This window comes from Capricornis sumatraensis, chromosome 12 (genome assembly GCF_032405125.1).
Source record: "Capricornis sumatraensis isolate serow.1 chromosome 12, serow.2, whole genome shotgun sequence".
Taxonomy (NCBI): Eukaryota; Metazoa; Chordata; class Mammalia; order Artiodactyla; family Bovidae; genus Capricornis; species Capricornis sumatraensis.
In genome coordinates, this window is record NC_091080.1 from 23126482 (window position 1) to 23144704 (window position 18223).

The following is an 18223-nucleotide window of genomic DNA, read 5'->3' on the forward strand; positions in this document are numbered from 1 at the left end:
GGGGTCACAAGGAGTCCGACACTACTGAGTGACTTTCACTTGTTGATGAGAAACTGAGGCACACAGAGGTTAATTTTTTTTTTTTTTGCCAAAATCTTTTTAAACAAAAAATGTTGAAGACCTTTTTTTTACTGAGATATATCTAAGATAAATTGCCTATATCTGCTTTTCTTTAAGAAAGTGTCAATTGCAAATTCACTCTTGCCAAGACATTCAGCATCTGCCTCTCTAATGAACCCTCTGAGATGGAACCCTGTGCTGCAGCTGTTGACTGTCAACACGCCCCAAAGGCAGTTAAGGGTGGAGAAAGAGGCACTTTGTGCTCCAGGAGAACTGGTGGGACAGGTCTTTAGATAGATGTTTCCAGGAACTAAATTTCATGATCTCAATCCTTGCATCTCTTCATATCTAGAAAAGCACTAAATCCTTTCATGGTGACATCAGTTCCTCCTGACGAGCAGAAAACCTTTGAAAGTTAGGTGCTTGATTGCACTGAGCTCCCCCTTCACCAAAATCATATATACTGGCCTTCCCCCACTACGTCTTCAGAGCAGTCTCTCAGAGCTATCTGAGGTCAGGTCTCCCAGGCTGCAGTTCTCATTTTGCCCCAGGTGAAACTTAACTGGCAACTTTCACACTGTGTATCTTTTTTAGTAGACACAAGTCTACTGAATGTAGCTGTGTAACAGGAGGGAAAGGGGCAGGGCACAACTTTCCAAAGAATGATACAGCCCAAGGATGCAACATAAACAGATCAGAATCACATGAGCCCAAGATGGCAGACAAGACTAGACCTTGTTCCTCACTCAGCAAGTGAAACAGTTCCAGGCACTGTTACAAGACCAAAGAGTGGGCGGTGACCCAAATCCTAGAAATCTCCACCCCTTCCCCAAAATAGTTGGAATAATCCTCCCACTCATCAACATATGAAATTAACCAGGCTGTAAAAACTAACCACACATTTCACAGTCTCACTCACCCTCTGCTACGGCCCACACTCTCAGTTCAGTTCAGTTACTCAGCCGTGTCCAACTCTTTGCGACCCCATGGACTGCAGCACACCAGGCCTCCCTGTCCATCACCAACTCCTGGAGTTTACCCAAACTCATGTCCATTGAGTCAGTGATGCCATCCAACCATCTCGTCCTCTGTCCTCCCCTTCTCATGCCTTCAATCTTTCCCGGTATCAGGGTCTTTTCAAATGAGTCAGCTCTTCGCATCAGGTGGCCAAAGTGTTGGAGTTTCAATGAATACTCAGGACTGATTTCCTTTAGGATGGACAATAACAAAGTGGGTCTCTCTATATTCAAGTCAGCACAAAACCATTTGTGGGGTGGAAGATAAAACAAGTTTATTTGTAATTTCACCTTAAATATAGCCAGTCCTACAGGGGGAAGGAGTGGAATAAGCAGATGGTCACTTCGATTGCCCTCGTGGATGGGAGAATTGTGGTTTCAAACAGAAGTATGATCAGTAGTTGGGGTGTGTGTGTAGGGGGACGAGTATGGTGTGGGTCTTAGGGACTTTCGGGGAACTTTAGTCATTGCACTGAGATCTCCGGATGTCTCCTCGTGTGGCTCAACACCAGATCTAACATCAGATTGTAAGGATGCGGGGAGGAAGCTCCTCGGGCTTTGCCCCCGGAGTCTCGATGCGGGCTTTAGGTCTGCAAATGGGAAACGAACGACTTGATGGCACAAGCTGGGTGCGAACGAGATGCCCTGGGGCCGCGGCCTCCATCGGCGAGGCGGGCGTGGCATAGGTGAAACCCGCGAGCGCGTCCCGGCCTCACTAGTTTGTCCCTGCGGCCGCCCCGTAGGCACCGCGGTGCTCCGAGGATCCCGAACCGCGCCGCCATGGCTGCCCGGGTCGGCGTCGCGCCTGCCGGCGATGGCCTGCGCTACGCCGGGTCCTCGCAGCCCCCCGCCCAGCCGTCGGACGCCGACCTCGACCGCGGGCTGGTGAGTCTTAGCCGGCGCTGCCGCCGTCCTGCCGCTCCGAGCTGCCCGGGCTCGCCCAGTGGCGCCCCCCTGAGCCCCGCAGGCCCTGCCCGCGCCCCTCTGCGCCCCTTTACCTGCGAACCAGGGTTGGCCGGGTGTTCATTCATTCTGACCTACCCCTCGTTCATTCAGCGTTCGTGCTGCTCTGTGCCCCGCGTCGACGAGTAGGCGTGTTGGGAGACTCTCTGGTCCCTCAAGAAGCTTCCCCTCTTGTCGGGGAGACGGACCAGCACCGGGCAAGCAGTTGCTGTGTGATAACGAGCTGTGGGATGGATGCTCCCATCACCAAGGAGGAGACCCCAGGCCAGTCTGTCGGGGCTCGAGGGTGAGAAGGGGAGAAGCCAGGGGAGGCTTCTTTGAGAGAGCGGTGTAACCGTCGGTGTGAAGCTAAGATCTGAAGATTGAGTAGCAGCAAACTCAGTGAGGAGGAAAAAGTTTCAGATGCTAGCAGTAGTACCTACAGAGTCGTAGCTCAGGGCCCACAGGACTCATAGCAAGGGGTCTCTTCAGGCTGAATTGTAGAGCTGGGAAAAGAAACTGTCCGGTATCAACATACTGCAAGCCACATGTGTTTCTGTTCCTTTTTGTTTTGGTTGGTCCGAGTAAATGAACAAAACAGATAAAGGTTTGAAGTAGCAAACTCTTTGAGTTCTTGCTGTGTCTGATTCATTCCACACTGCAACCCTGTGAGCAAGGTCCTTTTCAGGTGTCACTTAAATGAGGAGACAGAGACTCAGAAAGTGGTAACTCATCCAGGATACTTCACCTAATAAGGGGCAGACCTAGGGTTCTAAATCCTAATGCTCTCTATTATTTATTTGGCTATGCTGGGTTTTAGTTGCAACGAACAGACTCTTAGTTGTGGCATGAGGGATCTAGTTCCCTGACCAGGCATTGAACCAGGGTCCCCTACATTGGGAGCGTGAACTCTTAGCCACTGGACCATCAGGGAAGTCCCCTAACACTGTTTCTACTGTGACTTGCTGAATCCTTAGAAATAAGGCTTTCTTTCTTTCTCTTTTTTTCATTATTCAACTTTAAAAAGAAAATTGTAGTTGATTTACAGTGTTGTGCTGGTTTCAGGTATATAGCAAAGTGATTCAGATAAATAAATATATATATGTATATATACTCATACAGATATATATATATATATATATTTAGATTCTTTCCCCTTATAGGTTATTACAAAATATTGATTACAGTTCCCAGAAATAAGCCTTTCAGAATGGAGTGTTCTGTCTGCGATATAAAGCAGATAAGATATTAGGTTGAGTAGAGCTCATCTCTTTATGGAGAATTGTAAAAATCTCAGTCCTGGACTGATTTGCAAGGCAATTGGAACCCTGTGGTGTTTTGAAGATAGAAATAATATTGGTGATTTTTTTTTTTTGACATCTGTAGATACTTTGGAAAAGGCAGTGTAGAGAATCTAAGCTGTCAGTCAGGAGACCTCTTCAGTAGTCCAGGCACATGGAGGCTAATGTGTAGGCCAGTGATTCTAAACCTTTCCACCCCAGTGTCCCCTTTTTATAACAAATATGAAAGTCTCCTGTAATATCCTGAAGATTTATAGTCAATAAAAAATACGCATAAAGATAATTTTTAAAAAGCAGTCTACTGCTCTAGTTGAAGCATAAAGGTACAATAAGTATTTTATTAGAAAATGACATGTCTGCTATTTAAATATGTAAGTGCTCAAGTATGATTACATTAGAAGACACAGTGAAGTACTGATCAGTTGCTGGCATATTGCACCAGGCCACAGAAATCACTGTGAGTGTGATGGCAAAAGTGCAGGCTAATTTCAGATGTACTACATTGGCAGTCAGATACCGTAAGTGCCATTGTCATCGACAAACTAATTTCTCCCAAGTTGTGAACAATTTTTGGTTACAAAGTGGAATCTTTCCTCAATCTACATGATAGCTGCACTTCTGGAAAATTCAGTCTTCACTAACACAAATGTTGTATGTAGTAAAGTCCTAGACTAAGATGGTCATACGCAGGCTTTTCACCTACTCAGTGTCCAGGGGAGTCTTTTGAAACCTTAAGGGATCCAGACAGTTTGTTGTCCAGTGATGTCTCATACATTTTAGGACTGCTAGGATCAATAGTCCCCTTCCATCAAATACCCTCCCTCCTATCCCACTTACTGTGACAACCAAAAATGTCCTCACAAATTTTCAGAAGGCCCCTAAAGGTCTTTTCTGCTTTTGTAAGGAATCATTGGTGCAGGCAGTGACCAGTGATATGGTAAAAGATAAGAAAGTTAGTAGTAGTAACCTTAGGGGAACTCAGAGGTCCTGAGAGTGATGGGAAGTTGACAAAAGGTGGTGTAACAAAGAACAGATAACTTAGGTATGGGATGTATTCACTAATCTCATTGAAAATAGTAGAAAATAAAGTGTTTGTCAAGGAATTAAAGTTGGAGAAAGAAATGGCAACCCACTCCAGTGTTCTTGCCTGGAGAACCCCAGGGACGGGGGAGCCTGGTGGGCTGCCGTCTATGGGGTTGCACAGAGTTGGACACGAGTGAAGCTACTTAGCAGCAGCAAGGAATTGAAGACATTTTTCATATCATTTTTTAAAAGGATGCAACTTATTTTAAAGTTTTTTTAAATGTGTATCTGTAGTCATATATAGTATATAATTCTGTCTCAGATAAGCTTGCCTTTAGGGATTAAGAATTCATGTTCACTAGCCTGTTTGAGGGGAGAAGGCAATGGCACCCCACTCCAGTACTCTTGCCTGGCAAATCCCATGGACAGAGGAGCCTGGTAGGCTGCAGTCCATGGGGTCTCGAAGAGTCGGACACGACTGAGCAACTTCACTTTCACTTTTTACTTTCATGCATTGGAGAAGGAAATGGCAACCCACTCCAGTGTTCTTGCCTGGAGAATCCTGGGGATGGGGGAGCGTGGTGGGCTGCCGTCTATGGGGTCGCACAGAGTCGGACACGACTGAAGCGACTTAGCAGCAGCAGCAGCCTGTTTGAGAGATTTAAAAGATTAACATATAGGCAGAAATACCTGTGTAGTACTTTGAATAAAATATTATCTTACAATTAAATATTTCATAATCAGAGGTCACAGTCAACTTTGTTTTTAGCAAAGCTGCTTCTCATGGACAAGTAGAAAAGAAACTTTAGAGTTTAGAGAAGAATATTAACAATTTTTGAAGCAGTTTGAACCATGCTCAGTTTGTATGATGTGGTAGCCTTTTAATTTTTAGTACTTTCCCAAAGAGCATACCTCCTAGTGTTATTGGGTTGATGTAGCTAGCGTCCCAGGTGGCTCAATGGTAAAGAATCTGGCTGCCAATGCAAGAGCCACCAGGAGACATGGGATCCATCCCTTGGTGCCCTCAGTGCCCTGGATTAGGAAGATCCCCTGGAGGAGGAAATGGCAACCCACTCCAGTATTCTTACCTGGAGAATTCCATGGACAGAGGAGCCTGGCAGGCTATAGTCCATGGGGTCGCAAAGAGTCAGTTAAGACTGAACACACACACACACCCTTTTAAGAAAATTAGCCACGTATGTGTCTGTGTAAGCAAAACTGATACATGAAAATCAAAACATATCAAACATGAAAATTGTCAGGTGCTTATTCATTACCAGAAAAAGACCACTTTTCTTTTTCAATTGCAATTTGAATTTAAAACATTTACCTTGAAGCTTCACTTTGAAGAAATCACATGGATTATCTATTATATGCCCATATTTTCAGCCTCGCCCTATTTTCCTCGCTGTTCCTTTTACTGTAGAATAGTGTTCCATCACTGTATCTTAAGAGGAGGCTAAAGTAAAATGTAAGCTCCATGGACAGGGATTTTGCTGTATTTCCAGCATTTGTAATGGTATGATACATGGTAAGCACTTCAAAAATAAACTGTTGAGTGAATAATTGTTATTGTGGAATGAGAAGGAGTTTACTTTATCCTACAAATAAAAATACAAGGTTCAGCTTATCTAAAGTGTAGTTCATTATATACCCTCCCCATACATGGCAATTCTTGTCTGTCGCCTGCCTTGAATAATGCCATCATCACTCTTTCTCCTTTACCTCCATCAAGACACTTAGATCGTCAGTCCATCAAGATGCTTATTCTGTAATTCCTTTTTCTCCCTTCTCACTGTTGGTTTTTATCATCTCTACCCTGGTCTGTTGTAATAGCCTTTAAAAACAGGTCTTTTTGCTCTGGTCCTTTACACTTTTAAACGTCACACTGCTATCAGTTATTTTTCTATACTACAGACCTAATTATAGGACTATAAATTTTAAAAATTATTTTACCAAGGTCCTTGTTATTAATTTACCAAGGTCCAAACTTACCATGGGCTTCCATGGTGGCTCAGTGGCAAGAAGGACCCGCCTACCAATGCAGGAGACGTGAGTTCTCTCCCTGGAGGAGGAAAGGACAGCCCACTCCAGTATTGTTGCCTGGAAAATCCCATGGACAGAGGAGCCTGGTGGGCTACAGTCCATGAGGTTGCAAAGAATCGGACATGACTTAGCGACTAAACAACAACAAACTTTGCGTGGTAACTGTTGAAATTGTATAAATATACCATTGTGATCTACCGGAGTCTTCATGGACTGACCCCTAAATAAACTGAGTTACCGAGCCCCGTTTTCCATTCTCTGTTCTGTACCCTGAGCTGTGACTTTACCTACTGTAGTTTTCTCCTCATCTGAAATACTTTGCCTGGCAAACTCCTTTTAATTTTTTAAGACTTAGGTTATTGATGTGACACCTTGCCTGACTCGAATCCCCTAGTAGATAAAGTTGTCTTATCCTCAGTACTTCCTTAGAAAGTCATACAGTTTTTTTATTACATTATTTCTTATATCAAAATTATTTGTATATGTATAAGCACCTGCGTTGTGAAGTCTCAAGGGTCAGAACTCACATGCTTCTGTGATTGGCATTACAGTTGACCATGGTAGTCACTTAGTTGTTTATTTAAAGAACATCTATTAACTTTTATTACTACTGAGTAGCTTTATAAACAGGGATGTTTAGTTCCACATACTTTTAAAAAATTTTAGTTTATTTTGTGTCTGCCCTAGATCTTGGTTGCTGCATGCAGGCTTTCTCTAGTCACAGCAAGCAGGCTTTTCTAGTTGCGGCGAGCAGGTTTCTCTGGTTGCAGCAAGCTGGCTTCTCATTGCTGTGGCTTCTGTTGTCACTGAGCGTGGGCTCTGGCGCATGGGCTCAGTTGCCCCATGGCACCTGTAATCGTACCAGGCCCAGGGTCATGTCCCCTGCATTGGCAGCTGGGTTCCTAACCTCTGGGCCACCCAGGAAGTCCTTGGGTTCAACATATTGATGCGTGTGTTCTTCTTCTGTTGGATTTCTCCTTTATGTTAGTTTCTAAGGGAGAACAAGAGTCTGTATATGTTTTGCTCATTACTCTTTTCCCCAGAATTTAGCACAGGGCCTGGCATAGATGCTAAATAAGTGTGTATTTATAAATAAATGCTAAGTGAACGTTGAGAGAGTGACTGGGTCTCCCATCTTTGCTTTCTCCATCACAACTACTTTTTTGAGGCCGAATATTTTTTTACTTTTATTTCCCTCTGGTACAACTATTGTCTATCTTGAACTTAAATGTTGCAGTCTTAGGATAGAAGTTTTAGCATTTTATAACACTCTCAGGCAGTTTATATTTATCTAGAAGGTTATTTACTGCTTATGCTGTTTTGGAAGAATAAAATGCCTTAGGGAATTTGTAAACAGTTTTTATGCTCCACCACCACCCCCTCGCCCACAAGCAGTAGCAGCTTTGCTGGAGTACGCTGTTTTCCATGTTCTCAGAAATTCTTTGATTCATGATAGCAGAACATTTAAAGTAGTTTTTCTCAGTGTGTGTGTGTGTTTCGGTGGATATTTGAAACTAGGTGATAATAACAGATACCTGACTTGTCCCACCTGTTGATTTGCTGGCATTATTTAAATAGTGCTTCTTCTCTTTGAAATGTGTCTTTTAAACTAAAATTAGATATTCTTTACAGGCAAAGACAGTTGTAAAGATCTTTATTCTCTCAGTTCTAAACGTGTAAGTTTCTACCTAATGATTAACAGAGGAATGAAACAACTAGAGGAAAGAAAAATGGAAGATCAGAGGGCCTAATCTTAGAGCATGATGAACTGACAGCCTTAAGGAATTAAAAAGGCTATCATAAATGAGATTCTGTGATGATGATTTTTTTTAATGGTAAAGAGGCCATGTATTAAAGGTTAAGTATAGTCAGAGTGCACATACACTCTGACTTCTGGTGTTGCTTTTCAGCTTTAGGAAACTGTATCGCCTGATGCTTCTGATAACATAGTCAGTCTCCAGCTCTGTTTTTAACGTCTATCGATGTGCTTCAGTTTACTCGTTCTTTTGAACACCCAGCACGTGAAAGCTGTGCACTGGGTGTGGGATGCTTGAGCCAGCACTGCCGCCCTCAAGGATGGAGGACAGCAAACCGCTTGTAAAAGGCTGAGTAGTAGTTTGGGTTTGAGAACCTTATGGCCTCTGTGAGAGAATTTTAAGTAGAAGTTTTAGTAAGTGCCATGTTGTTGTTAAGGACTTCCCTGGTGGCACAAACAGTCAAGAATCTGCCTGCAATGCTGGAGACCCGGATTCAGTCCCTGGATTGGGAAGATCCCCTGGAGAAGGAAATGGCAACCCACTCCAGTATTCTTGCCTGGAGAATCCCATGGACAAAGGAGCTTGGTGGGCTGCAGTCCATGGAATTGCAAAGAGTCAGACACAACTGAGCAACTAACACCATGTTGTTGTTCAGTTGCTAAGTTGTGTCTGACTCTTTGCAACCCCATGGACTGCATCACGCCAGGCCTCCCTGTCCTTCACTATCTCTCAGAGTTTACTCAAATTCATGTCCTTTGAGTCGATGGTGCCATCCAATCATCTCATCCTCTGTCACCCCTTTCTCCTCCTGCCCTCAATTTTTCCCAGTGTCAGGGTCTTTTCCGGTGAGTAGGCTCTTTTCATCAGGTGGCCAAGGTATTGGAGTTGATACCAAATTTGTTGATAGCTAATTTTATATTCCCACTTGGCATAACTCATTCATTCCTTCCGTTTTAGAAAACTTGGGATATTCTGTTTAGAAACAGCTTAGAGTTGTTGACTACTTTACTCTCATTTTTAAGTGTCAGTGTATCTATTTCTGGCACTGTTTATTGTCTATATTCTGTCAATATGATAAAGTTTTTTTAACTGAGATTTTGTGGAGGATTTGTCTCAGGTACTTGTAGTATAAAATCACTTTTGGCCAGAAAAAGTGTGACCATGTGGGATCTTCTAAAGTCTTTTCTTTATTAATAATCTTTATCAATATTACTAACAAATCTTTTTCTGAGTTTGTTTCTCCTTAAACAGTGCTTCCCAATCTTTTCAACCTTTAAATTTTCATACCTGTCTCCTGCCCCCATATGTTAATATTTTTAATTTTTGATCACTGAATATATACAATTGAGATAAAAATTAATGCTGTGAATGTATTGAGTTCATGATATGCAAACAAATAGGAAGGAAATGAACTAACTTTTTAGTGAATGCTATTACAAACACTGTTATATTTTCCCACTTCTCATTATAACTAGTGAAGTTGGATACTACTTTTTGTCATTTTACTCATAAGAAAACTAAGGATCAAAGTGGTCAATTAACTCTCTCAAGGTCATAGAGCTAGCAAGTGACCAGACTAGGACATGAAACCAACTTTGACTTTAAGAGTCCTTGACTTTTTTACATTATCATATTTTTTACTGTTTTTACTCTTTGTTGTACGTATGTATTACTGTTCCATCATTTGGATGTCAGAAGTTGATGAAATTCAGTTCCAAAAAATGATATACAGTCTTGGTTTGGGGGTAGTTTTTAGACCCTTCAGAAGCTTCAAGATGTGTTTAAAAATTCTTAAATTTCAAAACAGAGTTAGTTTTATTTCACCTCAACTCAAAAAGGAAGAAAATAATACTGTATAATGAAACTTAAGCTAAAAGCATTGCTACTTTAAGAAATTAGGGCTTTAAACTAAAGACCCTATTTTAGGAGTAAAAGTAGCTTTCGGAAAATGTTGATTTCCCAAGAAAAAAGAATAAGCAAATTGCAAGGTGTTGCAGGTAAACTGAAAGAAAGAGTTTAAGGAATACTGGCCAGGGAATTCAAAGTGGGTGTAGTAAAAGACTAAGAGGACATAAGGGAGGGGGCTAGCAGGAGACACAGCCATCACTTTTACCGTCAGGGTAGGGATCAAATTAAGGGATTAATTTCTCAAGGATTAAAAGGGAGATACCAAAGATCAGGTGTATTTGTTTTTATTGAAGAATTTATTTTTAAAGTTTATTTTAAAGTAGACAGTCAGAGGGTTTTCTGACTGGAGAAGTTAGTTATTATGAGTAACCCCCTTGGCAACCACTCCAGTATTCTTGTCTAGAGAATCCCATGGATGGAGGAGCCTGGTAAGCTCTGGTCCAAGGGGTCGCAAAGAGTTGGACGCGACTGAAGCAACTTAGTGCACACTGACTGGTGGGCTCGTCCCAAGATTTTTCTTTTTAAATAACCTTTATTTTTTCCCCTGATTTTAAAAGAAACGATTGTATAATATCATGTAGTAATTGAAATAGCTACCATTTATTGAATGTTTACCGCATGTAAACATATGAGGTGATGTATATGTATGTCCTAATTCATAAAAACTCAGAGCAGCCCGAGAAGTAGGTTATTATTAACCTCATTTTACAGATGAGGAAACATTGGGATCCCTGGAGAAGGAAATGGCAGCCCACTCCAGTACTCTTACCAGGATAATCCCATGGACAGAGGAGTCTGGTGAGCTGTAGCTCATGTCCATGGGGTTGCAGAGAGTCTGACATGACAGAGGATTGTGCACACAGCATGAAACGCTAGTATAGAGGTTCAATAACTTGTTCAGGGTTACATTGCTGACATGTAGAGAGCAATTCAAACCACATTTCTCTGAACTGCAAAGTCTGTGATCCAAAGTCTTTGTTTCAGTGATAAAAGGTAGATAATAAGAATATATAACTACTGTTAAATGTTTTGGCTTATAGGATTCCATTTTTTTTCCTGGTGTATATGCTGACCCTCCTGTCTTGTAGCTTTTATTCTCTACCATGGTCTGTAAACATTCCTCAATATATTATTTAATTGTGGGTGCAGATTTTGGATATGCCTTTGTTTATTTAACTATTCTTCTATTGTTGGGTATTCAGATTGTTTCCAGTTTTATATATTATAAATAATGCAGTGATGCATATTCTTACCTAGAAGTTTTCATGCACCTCTCTGTTTTCTTAGCCTAATGACATGAATATATTTAAGGCTATTGATTCCTATGATGAAATTAACAGACTGTCCCAACTTGAATTTGCAGAATCAGTTTGAGAATGTTCATTGAGCCACTCCCTTGACAAACCGTAAGGCTTTGAGTTATTAGCTAAATGGATACCTCTCTTTATTAATGGCCTTTATACTGGAGTATGACAGATTGCCACATGGCCCTACCCAGAAGTTGAAGGAGGTACTGGTAATCCTACTTTCATACTTAACAAACTGGTTGGTTTTATTTTAAATGTAGGACTTCTGGACATACAACTTCCTGTTGGAGGATGAGGAAAAGTAACATTTTGTGGGGTTGGGGGGAGGAAATTATAAGAAATGGGGACATCAAGAACCAGTGCTAGGGTCTAGTTTGACATTAGATAATTAAGTGACACTATTTTCTTTAGGTAGTTTATAAAACTACCCAGTAAGTGGTTGTGTAAGACTTTTTAAGACTTTTGTGAATGGGCACTAAAGTCAGACAGGGATGTTTCATTGAGTATGAACTCACACTGTAAACATAATTGAATGATTTTTATAATCTATTAAAAGAGTGTGGAAGTAGTTTTAAATCGTTGTTGAAGACCTAGGCTCTGTCTGGGATTAGGGTACCTGTGTTCCAGCCCCAGGGCAGACACTGATGATTGTTGCTACAACTCAGACATGCCACGTGACTATTCAGGACCTCAGTGTCTTCCTGCATAAAAGGAAGGAAGTGGAGTGGGTTTTGACTAGATATTTTCTATTATTTCTTTGAACTCTAGAAACGCCAACAAAACATTGGACATCTTAAGGAAACTATTAACTTTTTGTTGTATGAAAGTATAATGTCTCTGTTCCTAGGATACCATGTGTACTTCTGTTTATACCTTTCAAAAGTCAGATAGAAATGGAGCATTTCCAGAAAGAGACAATAAATAGATGAATTGGCAGAAGTGTGTGATTGTGTGAGAGGAAGACAGACAGGGAAGGCTCATTTGAAGGTAGCCTAAAATAGTTAAGAACTTCGTTTAGAATTTAGGAATAGTGTAGAACTCAATTCAGGAAGTTACTGGACAAAAGTAATCTAATGAAAGTACAATAATAAAATGATACAGGATATCAATTGGCTAAAAAAGTCCCCTTTCTCCAAATTTTAGAAAGTAGAATTAGGGAAACTCCTTAAACTTCAAAGAGTTAAATTTAGGGCCATTGAATAAAATAGCACTGATGAACAAGTGAAACTAATTCCTGTATATGTGTGTGTGTATGTGTGTGAAAATCGCTCAGTCATGTCCAACTCTGTGTGACCCCATGGACTGTATAGTCCATGGAATTCTCCAGGCCAGAATACTGGAGTAAGAAGCCTTTCCCTTCTCCAGGGGATCTTCCCAACCCAGGGATCAAACTCAGGTCTCCTGCATTGCAGGTGGATTCTTTACCTGCTGACCCACAAGGGAAGCCCAAGAATACTGGAGTGGGTAGCTAATCCCTTCTACAGTGGATCTTCCCGACCCAGGAATCAAACCGGGGTCTCCTGCATTGCAGGCAGATTCCTTACCAACTGAGCTATCAGGGAAGCCCTAGAACTAAATGAACCTTGAGGTGCCCAGAAGACCAAGCTCTTGAGAGTGGGTGTATCTGAAGCTTTAGGCCAAAGAGCTCCTACCAGAAGTTTCACTGATAGACTTGACGCATCTGGTGTCAGGAGCCACGGAGCATGGATGCAAAGCCTGCCTGAGTTCTTACTTCCTAACGCATCTTCCAAACACTGCAGTCATCTGTATCATTCTCATTTAATTTTTCTATAGAATTTGGTTTTTGAAAATCTTGTCCCTTTTTGGCCTGTCTGCTTAGGGTTATTATCTTGAGATGATTCCTCTTGTTAGATAGGTGGACATTGACCTTATATTTTACAAGTTGTCTGCTCTGATGTTTGAAATATTTCACAGGTTACTGGTGTAATCTGTATTTAACATATTCTGTAGATGACCCCACCCTCCAACACACATGTATATTCAGTTGCAAAGACCTAAGGTCATGATGGGGCTTCTCATGTGGCTCAGTGGTAAGGAATCCACTTGCCAAGCAAGAAATGTGGATTCGATTCCTGGGTCAAGAAGTTTCCCCTGGAGAAGGAAAGGGCAACCCACTCAAATATTCTTGCTTGGGAAACCCCGTGGATAGGGGAGCCTGATACAGTCCATGGGGTCGCATTAAGTTGGACATGACTTAATGACTAAACAGTGGCAGTAGCAGCAGCAAGGTCACAGCGAGTTAGGGCAGAATCTGAATCAAGATTCAGGTTTCCCAGCTTCTAACCTTTCTTCTCACCTGTATCCTTCCTTTTCCTATCCTCGCCTGTATCCTATCCCTCAGTTTTATCTTGACTCTTCTCTGAAGCCATCTATGATACACAAGTAGAGTCCTTAGCAACTGGCCATCTGTGTGGGGGCCATCTACCCACACGTTCATCCATCCAATCAGTTGACACTAATTTTTATTTAACCCATCGTATATTCTAGGAATACAAAAATGAATAACACTTGCTTCCTGCTCTCTGGAGGTTCACAGTTCAGTAAAGGAGACAAGTTACAAAGTTGTAGTCTGGAATCACAGTAGACAAATAAACTGGGATGTAGAGACGTGGGAGTTTGAATAGAGGAGGGGATTCAACAGGCACTGGCATTGATTTCTTTCATTTTTGGAAGTTTACTTGATGCTGCTGCCTATCTAGAGTAGTTCCATTTTTTTTTGCTATTTAGTAACTGATATATAAAAATAGATTTAAGGGACTCGATCTGAGAGAGTGCCTGATGAACTATGGACGGAGGTTCATGACATTGTACAGGAGACAGGAATCAAGATGATCCCCATTGAAAAGAAATGCAAAAAAGCAAAATGGCTGTCTGAGGAGGCCTCACAAATAGCTGTGAAAAGAAGAGAAGCGAAAAGCAAAGGAGAAAAGGAAAGATATATCCATTTGAATGCAGAGTTCCAAAGAATAATAAAGAGAGATAAGAAAGCCTTCCTCAGCAATCAGTGCAAAGAAATAGAGGAAAACAACAGAATGGGAAAGACTAGAGATCTCTTCAAGAAAATTAGAGATACCAAGGGAACATTTCATGCAAAGATGGGCTTGATAAAGAACAGAAATGGTATGGACGTAACAAAAGCAGAAGATATTAAGAAGAAGTGGCAAGAATACACAGAAGATCTGTACAAAAAAGATCTTCACGACCCAGATTATCACGATGGTGTGGTCACTCACCTAGAGCCAGATATTCTGGAATGCGAAGTCAAGTAGGCCTTAGGAAGCATCACTATGAACAAAGCTAATGGAGGTGATGGCATTCCAGTTGAGCTATTTCAAATCGTAAAAGGTGATGCTATGAAAGTGCTGCACTCAATATGCCAGCACATTTGGAAAACTCAGCAGTGGCCATAGGACTGGAAAAGGTCAGTTTTCATTCCAATCCCAAAGAAAGGCAATGCCAAAGAATGCTCAAACTACCGCACAATTGCACTCATCTCACATGCTAGTAAAGTGATGCTTAAAATTCTCCAAGCCAGGCTTCAATAATACGCAAACAGTGAACTTCCAGATATTCAAACTGGTTTTAGAAAAGGCAGAGGAACCAGAGATCAAATTGCCAACATCCTCTGGATCATGGAAAAAGCAAGAGAGTTCCAGAAAAACATCTATTTCTGCTTTATTGACTATGCCAAAGCCTTTGACTGTGTGGATCACAAGAAACTGGAAAATTCTGAAAGAGATGGGCATACCAGACCACCTAACCTGCCTCTTGAGAAATCTATATGCAGGTCAGGAAGCAACAGTTAAAACTGGACATGGAACAACAAACTGGTTCCAAATAGGCAAAGGAGTACGTCAAGGCTGTATATTGTCACCCTGCTTATTTAAGTTATATGCAGAGTACATCATGAGAAATGCTGGGCTGAAAGAAGCACAAGCTGGAATCAAGATTGCTGGGAGAAATATCAATAACCTCAGATATGCAGATGAAACTAGCTTTATTGCAGAAAGTGAAGAACTCCAGAGCCTCTTGATGAAAGTGACAGTGGAGAGTGAAAAGTTGGCTTAAAGCTCAACATTCAGAAAACGAAGATCATGGCATCTGGTCCCATCACTTCATGACAAATAGATGGGGAAACAGTGGAAACAGTGTCAGACTTTATTTTTTGGGGCTCCAAAATCACTGCAGATGGTGATTGTAGCCATGAAATTAAAAGACACTTATTCCTTGGAGGGAAAGTTATGACCAACCTAGACAGCATATTACAAAGCAGAGACATTACTTTGCCATCAAAGGTCTGTCTAGTCAAGGCTATGGCTTTTCCAGTCATGTATGGATGTGAGAGTTGGACTATAAAGAAAGCTGAGCACAGAAGAAATGATGCTTTTGAACTGTGGTGTTGGAGAAGACTCTTGAGAGTTCCTTGGACTGCAAGGAGATCCAACCAGTCCATCCTAAAGGAGATTAGTCCTGGGTGTTCATTGAAAGGACTGATGTTAAAGCTGAAACTCCAGTAATTTGGCCACCTGATGTGGAGAACTGACTCATTTGAAAAGACCCTGATGCTGGGAAAGATTGAGAGCAGGAGGAGAAGGGGACGACAGAGGATGAGATGGTTGGATGGCATCACCAACTCAATGGACATGGGTGCGTGGACTCTGGGAGTTGGTGATGGACAGGGAGGCCTGGCGTGCTGCGATTCATGGGGTCTCAGAGTTGGACACGACTGAGTGACTGAACTGAGATGTTGTATATAGATATCAGACATCCTGATGTGTTTGCGGCTGTGGTCACTAATACTGTCTTTACATGAGCAATGGTGAAAAAAATCTAATAAGTTCTAAAAGAAATTACATAAATTTATGAAGAAATAGTTTTTGAGAACTCACGTGTTTTGTTTTGAGATTGTGAATCAGTTTGTAACCTTTGTGAGATGATCTTATTAATCTCTGTCTCTACCCCTAGTACAGTGCCTGGTTTGTAGTCAGCACCCAGATTAAATGTCTAAATAAATGTTGAATTGGTGAATAATGAATGAGTCAAGGGTTATGCCTAAAAGCATTATTTTCGGGTCCTGAAACACAGTGAAAATATGTATCATTCAGGGTTCTCCAAAGAAACTGAGCTAAGTAGTTTGTATTATTTCCAGGAATCAGCTTACCTGGTTGTGGGGGCTGGCAAGTCTAAAATCTGTAGGGCAGGCCCACAGGGTGGAAGCCTTCAGACGGCAGCTCATTCTTGAGGTAGAATTTCTACTTCCCCAGGGAAATCTCAGTTTTCCATCTTAAGGCCTTTCAGCTGATTGGATGAGGCCCACTTGCATGATCAAAGAAACCCCTTTCCTTAATAAAGTCAGCTGAATATAGATGTCAGCCCGATGTACAAAATACCAACATGCCAACACCTGGCTTGGGATTTAATGGACTGACCTAGCCAAACTGACACGTAAAATGAATCATCACAGTATCCTTGGGTTTGAGAACTTGAAGCCAAATGTGCAGCCTGGTTGGCAAACCTATGATGAGCCCCGGGGCTCCTGATGCTCTGCAAGGCCACCAGGACTAGGTTGATACTGGGACAGGACATTCTGACTAGTCACATTTAATGTGAGCAAAGAATACCTGCTTGTGTTATTAGAGACAAGGTTCATATCATCAGGTCACTGAATAAATGCGCAACAGTACTTTCTCATAAGTCATAACAAAGATTTAAGTCTGGAGAACTTTTTGTCAGTTACATTAGAGAGTGGAGAAGTACTCGCTTGGCTTGAGCCTAGAGTTTTGTTTCTTACTATGTTTGCTTCTGGATATTGTTGTTTTGATTTGTTTCTGTTTTCCCCTTTTATTTCCTCTCTAGTCATGCTGTAGAAATTAATGCTTGCCTCTGGTTTAAAATAAATTAAGTGACTTTAATGTTGAGCAAGTAAGATGGCATTAGCATTGTTTTTTCTCTTTTTTACTTAGGCTAAGTTTTTCACTTCAATTAGTTAAAAATTGGTGTTTTGAGTAAAGTGCAGGTGTATTTGTTTTGGGCAATGTAATGGTAAGGGCCAGGTAGATTAATGAGCATTGGTCCAATTTAGATATGAAAATCGGTGAAATTCGTGTCAGCTTAAAAATTTTAGGGAAGGATAATTGTAAAAAAAAAAATTCTTTTCCTAAATGTCTCTGTATTATGTCTGCCCCACTTTCTGGAATGTAAATTCCTCTCCTCTCCTTCTTTTGATCTGCATGTGCAATACCTGTCTTTCTCCAATTCTGCTGATTTGCCAGCAGTCTTTCTTATTTCTTCCCCTTTTCTCCTTTCCACTTGCTGTTGTTTAAATTCAAAGAGCTTTCTTTGGAGAAATTGAACCAAGTAATGAGGCCACATAAAACACCGAGTTCAGCAGAAAGTGATTTGCTTGTGATTAACCCTTGAGAATTGAACCACTGCCAGATAACGAAGAATGTAGTTTGAGACAACCTGCTCATTCTTCTTTTCCATTAGTAGATGAGACCCTTTCTTCCCCAGGTGTTAGGAATTCATGTACAGCTTTGCTCAGGTTTTATTTATCAAACTCGGGGTGGCATGTTTTTAGAAAAGCAAGACCAAAAGGGAGCTTATGGCAGCCCTTCCCTCTGCCCCACTTCTTCCTACAGACTTTCCAGAAAAAGGCAACTCCATTCTTCCAGTTGTTTAAGGCACTAACCTTGATGTCTTTTCCCCAGCTTTATTAATGTATAATTGGCAAATAAAAACTGTGTATATGTATGGTTTACAACATGATGATTTCATAGACATATACATTGTGAAACGATTACAGTGCTGCTGCTAAGTTGCTTCAGTCGTGTCCGACTCTG

At 41.4% G+C, this 18223-nt stretch overlaps 1 protein-coding gene across 1 annotated transcript in view; it reads left to right on the forward strand.

Annotated features, from left to right (window-relative positions):
• Positions 1–1855: 1855 nt before the first annotated feature.
• The window catches only part of DNAJC15 (DnaJ heat shock protein family (Hsp40) member C15), a 79345-nt gene continuing 62977 nt past the window's right edge, over positions 1856–18223 (forward strand). Inside the window, exon 1 of the mRNA XM_068984670.1 lies at positions 1856–1961. Coding sequence (XP_068840771.1) covers positions 1857–1961 — 105 coding nt within the window. The 5' untranslated portion in view covers position 1856. The remainder of the gene's footprint in view (positions 1962–18223) is intronic.